We start from the raw sequence: 6,760 nt of genomic DNA on the forward strand, positions 1-6,760 counted from the left end.
AATACCATCATTCTTTCCTGATAAATAATTAGGTCGTAACCTTGTACGTAACCAACTACCAAAGGTAGTTTTTAGTATGCAGGCAACAGTTATCAATGGTACTGCCTGAGGATTAAACAGAAGCACATCTAAGAACCAAAAGGTTTTACCTTAATTAATAATTGTTTGCGATGGGTGAAAATAAAAATAATATTCCACAATAAAAATGGATAATTAAAACTTAAAAAACATATGCAAGAATCACACAAGCTTTTCACGTGTGAAATCACAAAAATGTGGCTCATGCACTTGAATGATCTGAAGACTTTTACTTGATCCCTTTCACCCCTGAGTTTGGTGGGAGACAGGATTTCAACTCTTTGCAGATCATTAACCCTTTTCGAAATAGATCTGCAAAGCTTCTGCACACCGTAACACCACTTTGTTGGTCAGAGGCGAAACTCCAAAACTGTTGTTTCTCTCGGGGTGAAGGAGTATTATGAGATTAGGATGGCCTTTCAAATATGGAAATACAGATTAAAAAAATCTGCCTACAAAAATAAAATTGGAATGGATGAAAAAAAATAAGTAAATCTGAGATGAGGCCATACTGTAGAACCATCAAAAAGGTACCTGAAATGGCTGCTGCTGTGATGAAAAAGCAGCAGAAACATTAGGAGGAAGCTGGGTTGCTATAGCAACAGGAGTACCAGTCTGCCCATCTTTTCCTGTCACAATCTTTACCTGAGAGGAAATATGTCAAGAACAGGGAAAATCATTTGTGTTTGGATTTTTTTGTTTTTTTTCACCCATATTTATATGGATTCAGATATCTAAGCATACAATATTGCATTTTGCTGCAATGTGCAAAGTAGATTTTGTTTTTATTTTAAGACTGAATCAATTTTTTTTGAAGGTCGGGAAGAATTGTAATACGTCAATTTGATAGCAAGGCGGTTTGCCCTAAGTTGTACACAGAGCAATAATTGATACCAGGATGTCTGTTCCCATTTCAGCTGGAACCATGAGTCACTGGTTAGTCATTGCTCCACCTCTAAAAGAAGGCAAAATGGCATGACAGACAGGTGTCACTGAAGAGAGCCCAAACACTTAGGAAGCAATGGAAGCTGGAGCAAATAGTTGATTACACAACCCTTGGAGAAAGGGAGGACTTCTGGGGATGGTGGAGAAGCACTGCAATAGCAAGAAGTGGGTAAACAATAAAAAGAAAGAACACAAAAGAAGACAACAAAGAAATAAAGCAGAACTAGATTGGTCTAAACTGTGGCTACACTGCAACAACCTACATAGATATAACCATACATAAAATCACTAGTTCCTCATATGTAAGCATTACGGCACTGATAATGGCAATCTGCTAATAATCTGTTTTCTTTTATGTATGACCTGTCAGTAAAAACTGTTTGGGTGCCCACAACCACGACTACGTGGCAGGATATAACAGATGTGGCCAAGAATGAGGGTATCGTGAAGAATAAACTCAATCCTTGCTCATCATTAGGCAACAGCACTCAAAAGTGAGAAGGCAAACTGCTCGCTGTACACCATAACAATAATCAATGATCACGAATATACAAGAGAACATACTATATTTAGCCAAACACGTGAATACTTGGGTATTTTTGGAGGAGAGGAAATGCCCCCTGTGGTAGAACTCCAAACAAAACATCACAGGGAATTTATCAAAACTGGAGCAGGCAAAATCTGGAGCAGATTTGCATTGCAGCCAATCAGCTTCTCTGTCTCATTTTCAAATCTTACCTGAGCAAACTGAAGAGAGATGCTGATTGGTTGCCATGGGCAACTGCTCCAGATTCTGTTTGTTCCAGTTTTGATAAATTCCCCCCTTTAATATTTTCATCCTGGTTAAAGTAACAAAGGGAGAGAACCTCTGGGGGTGGTTTACTAAACCTCAAGCTTTAAAAATTAAAGCTAGAAGATGATGGGGTGCCAAGCACAGCTGCTCCAGTCTTAGTAAATTCCCTTTTCTGTCAGGTTTTTATTTCTGTCTGCGACTTGATGGAGAGAATTTCTCTCACTTCCTGTGTGATCAGAAGAACAGGACTGAGGGCAAATATAACCAAAGAGAACACAGACAGCAATACCTTGGCAGACATTCTTACCATTCCCCGCTCTACAAAAAGAAAGCAGCTTTATTGCCATCTGTATTCCCATTGGAGAACTTGTACTCACTTCCTTTTCTGATGACCACACAAGAAGGGAAATCTCCCCATTGGGGACACAGACAGCAATAAAAACCCGCCAGAGGTCCTAATCCTTTCATAATCTATGCAAATAGCACATACATTTCAATAAACTGAACATAGGAAGTAATATAGTAATATAAGTAGTAGAGTAACCTCTAGCAACCAAGTATCAGCTTTTATTGTTCTGACTTGTAAAAGATGATTGGTTGGTACTGGTTAGCATACATCAGGGCTAATTGCATGTTTTTAACCAATAGACTCACAATTAGAGCTTACATGCTATGTACATGCTATGTACTTATACAGTTTATACTGGCATTTATATTATAAAAAGTAGACTGAATGTAGAACAGTGAAGACCCATAACCATAGGCTGCAGTCATTGACCTCTCCTTCTGAAAATGCTAAATGCCTGGTTATCATGCCGATCCAACACTTTTACTACATGTACATTATACATCACTAACCTATAAAGTGTTAAAAGAGCTGTGACTTACTTCATCCTTCTCTGGTGAGGAGACTCAAAGTATTGAAGCCACAAAACAGCTAAATTAGCATTTTCAGAGGAACATCAACAATAGCCACCCATGACCCATAATGGCAGATAGCTGGCTATACTGGAGATATATGTGAAGTGTGGAGCTTCCTGCCCCACATGTATGTCATGGCAGGAAGTAATCACACCACTACCAACAAAAGTTAGACGGGAGCATAACACATGACTTCTATTGCGGTTTACATATGCCTTGCTAGTCCTGCAACTCGTGTCCGGCTCTGAGATGTTCCCCTTATAAAAAAAACTTCTACCCAAACCAAAGCCAAACAAATAAAAAGGGGCAACAGGTTTTTTCCCACACTGTCCGCCACCTATCTTGTATGTCTGTACATTCTGCTAATGTGGCCTTTGTGTTTAATGGAAAATGTTTATTTCCTGTCTTGCCTTTTATGATAACTGTAGACTATTGTAGATAGACCTGATTTCCAAATAATTCCAAACAGCTGTGGACACAGTGGACAGCATGCAAACCAAGGACCAAGATAGATCATGCTTACTATTTACAAAGTTTATTAAACAGCTTCATACCAGTATGCAATGTGTCAATCTAAAAGAGTCTGTACACACTACAGCTATAACAAAGCCATATCGGAGAAGGGTTACAAGGCAGACTTCATGAAAGAAGACATAATAATCGAATAATCAAGGCCTTAACGAATGGAAGAACCAATCTTACCTCATCATTAATAACCTCAGACTGCTCTTCTTCTTCTTCCTCTTCTAGATCCAAGTCGTTTTGCCGGAGGTAACCCTGAAGACCCAATGAGGGTTTCTTTTTGAATGCCAAGAAATCCATCATGTTTCCTTGAAAATGTTGCAGGAAGAACAGCTCAATCAAATAATCCTTGAAATGCTCCTTTAGCATTTTCATATGTTTATTGTGATGCTCCAAGCACTGTTTCCTCATCTGTGCATCTTCAGCGGTTGCAGGAGGTATCTCCTCAAGCTTCTTACTTTGCTTCTTGACAGTATTTAGTGTTGGGGTAAGTGACAGACTAGAAAGTGCCTGGGGACCTGTGACTCGTGATGGACTTGTCGGGGTAGGAGGTGATGTTAGACCAAAAGATGAAGCCGTGGCTACTCCAGCTATCATTCCCCCAGAAGTCCTATCAAAACTAATGGTCCTGCCCAACTGCTGCCCATGAAGGACTTGTTGTTGTTGAATAAGCTGACCTTGTATAATACTGCTGATTTGTGGGGGAAGGTTGGTGGTTGTTATGTGGCTCGGGGTGGTCAATGTCTGCATGTTTGCCCCACTTGTCACAGGACTTTGAGGTCCAAGGTGATGAATAGTGCCTCCGGTCTGAGAATGAGGCTGTGAAAGCCTGCGCTCTCGTATTGTGGCTTGTGCAGCCCCAGATGGAAGCTGTACATGTGCTGTCGCTCCCTGTGCAATTTGTGCAAGTCCAGATCCCTCTTGAAAGACAAAATGTCCACCATTTGAAGGACTTAGGCTTATCTGTCTCACCAGGACGCTGGCATCCACAAAACCACGTGTTGGACTCTGGCTACACATTCCCAAACTAGTTCCAGCAGTTGCAGCTCTAACACCTTGTAGTGCTTGGATTGGCACAGCATTGGGCTGTGTGGGGCTTTGTGTCTGGACTTGCTGAGACATTGGAGAAGTGACCTGAATATAGGAAGGAGATCCATGTTCAAACCTCCTTGGCTGGGAACTGAACTGGAACCCAGGAGATGCTGGATTAGGGATAGGCAGTGGGGTCAGTGTTATCTGTTGATTTCCTGCAACCACTGGCCCTACATTTTGAAGGGTAATATTCACATTCTGACCGGCAACTGGATTACGGCTCATTATCAGTTGTTGTATCTGGTAGCTGGGTGACTGGGGTCCAGGTGAACTAACTGCTGGTGCGAATGATGAAGCAGGTGCAGGAGACTGGGGCAAATTTGACTGCATGGATGTTTCCTCTCCTTCATTGCCAGTGAATGATCTGGACCTTTGAAGCTGGCGTGGAGTGTTTGAGGGACCATTCCCATGAAGCATCGTTGTCCTTTTCTTTTTACTTCAAGTGGAATAAACCTGTTGAAATAAAACAGTATACTTATATACAAGCGTCACCTTATATTTCCATTTTCTGTCTAAGAATAAAAGCTGCCATTAATACTTCGCCTTGAAATGATAAAAGTATGTATGCTTGAAAGAATTACATAAGACTATATGTGGCCTTTTACTCTATATAATCCACTTTATGATGGACTGAAATATGGAAACTGCCACTGCAGACTTGTTTTTACAGATGCAGGCTCCGGGACAGCCATCGTTATCCTTATTACACTACTCAGTGATTCTCTGACCTGGAAAAGCCGATATGTACATACTTGTCCCTGCAAAGGCTAAACAAGTAGTTAAGGAAGGATAAAAATAACTCAGCAAGAGCATTTACTAAATTCTCATAGGGACACAAAGAGGTTTTTTTATAAACAATTTGCAAGGTCCTTTGCCCTGCGAATATCTGTAAACGTTTTGTTCTGCGCGAATGACAAACATTCACAATAGTGATGCACCTATACCGATACTAGTATCGGTGCCGATGCCAAGTATTTGGGCGAGTACTCGTACTCGCCCAAATGCTCCGATGTCTAGCCCGATACTTCCTGTATCAGGAAGTCGGGCAGCGCATCATTACATGAAGCCGGGCAGCATTTAATGAGTCGCTGCCTGGCTTCCTAAATTTGTCGGGAAGCTGGCCAATCAGGAAGCCGGGCACCATGTAATGACGAGAGAGTATGAAGCCGGTTTCCCAGCCAATCAGGAAGCCAGGTGCTGCGTCATTACACGGCACCCGGCTTCCTAATTGGCCAGAAAGCCCGCTCCTTGCTTTCTCGTCATGAGGTGACGAGAAGCATGGGGATGGCTTCCCTGCTAATCAGGAAGCCGGGTGGTGAGTCTTTACGTGCCGCCCGGCTTCCCGGCTAATCAGGAAGCCAGCTGGAGAGTAATTATACGCCGCCTGGTTTCCTTAATGGGACTTCCGGTATTGGTATTCGAAATCGGCGAGTACCGGGGGGAAAAAAAAATCAGTACTCGTAACCGAAATACCGATATCGGTGCATCCCTAATTCTTAATACAATTTCTTTTCAGGTTGAATATATTGTGATGTAATGCTGAATTATAGCCACTAGGTGGAGCTGAGGAGCACAGGAAATACTTATTTCCTATGCTCCTCAGCTCCATCTAGTGGCCATAATGCAGTAATATATCACAACACATTCGACCTGAAAAGAAAATATATTAAGAACATTTGTTTTTGTCATTTTTCGCACAAAATGAAAGTTTACAGATATTGGCAGGGTAAGGGCCCTGCTAATTGTTTATAATCACACATCTTTAATCATCCAACAATCTACAGCTTTTGCAGTTTTGCCTCTTTTCCCGTATGTAACATCAAATACTTACAAATGACTTTAAAGCACGAAGGGTACAAACTATTAAATCTTATAAAAAGATGGACGCTTGTTCATGTGTTATACTAACAGAAACAATAATTTAAAGAAGACTGTTCTTAGAAAAATATGTTGGCTGCCATTGCTAACCTCCTTTGGAAAATGCCGCTTGCCTGGCTGTCTCAGGATTGAATATCTTTTATCAAATCAGAACTTTTGATTTGCACACTTGCCCAAGTCATTGACCTGGTGAGTACTGAAACCACTGGATTGGCGTGAGAGCTATGGAACTAGCCATTTCAGAAGCTAAGTTCTGCAATATCAGCCCCATAAATCCTTTGCACCAGTTCCATTTAAAGCGTATGTTAAGCCCTTTTGTTTTGTTCATATCGTAGGGAAGGTCTGGAACATCTGTAATTAGTGCCAATGTCCCCACAGAGGGGAGAGTTACACTCTCTATTTGTTCTAGTGACCACTGTCAACAGGACTAAAAGTGAAGGGAATCCTATAACCTGGAACAGGAATAGAGGTGCAATGCTCCAATGGGGACACTTGTAGCAGTGACACCTGTCAAAGAAAGGATTTCACTTA

The 6,760-nt window shown here is 41.4% G+C and overlaps 1 protein-coding gene across 1 annotated transcript in view; it reads right to left on the minus strand.

Annotated features, from left to right (window-relative positions):
• The window catches only part of LOC108788566 (E1A-binding protein p400-like), a 103,316-nt gene extending 98,548 nt beyond the window's left edge, over nucleotides 1-4,768 (minus strand). The window contains exons 1-2 of the mRNA XM_018558358.1: nucleotides 3,440-4,768; nucleotides 613-723 (exon numbers count right to left, since the gene is read on the minus strand). Of these exons, the coding sequence (XP_018413860.1) occupies nucleotides 613-723; nucleotides 3,440-4,768 (1,440 nt within the window). The remainder of the gene's footprint in view (nucleotides 1-612; nucleotides 724-3,439) is intronic.
• Nucleotides 4,769-6,760: the final 1,992 nt, after the last annotated feature.

This window comes from Nanorana parkeri, unplaced genomic scaffold (assembly GCF_000935625.1).
Source record: "Nanorana parkeri isolate BGI_ZX_2015 unplaced genomic scaffold, ASM93562v1 scaffold334, whole genome shotgun sequence".
Lineage (NCBI taxonomy): Eukaryota > Metazoa > Chordata > Amphibia > Anura > Dicroglossidae > Nanorana > Nanorana parkeri.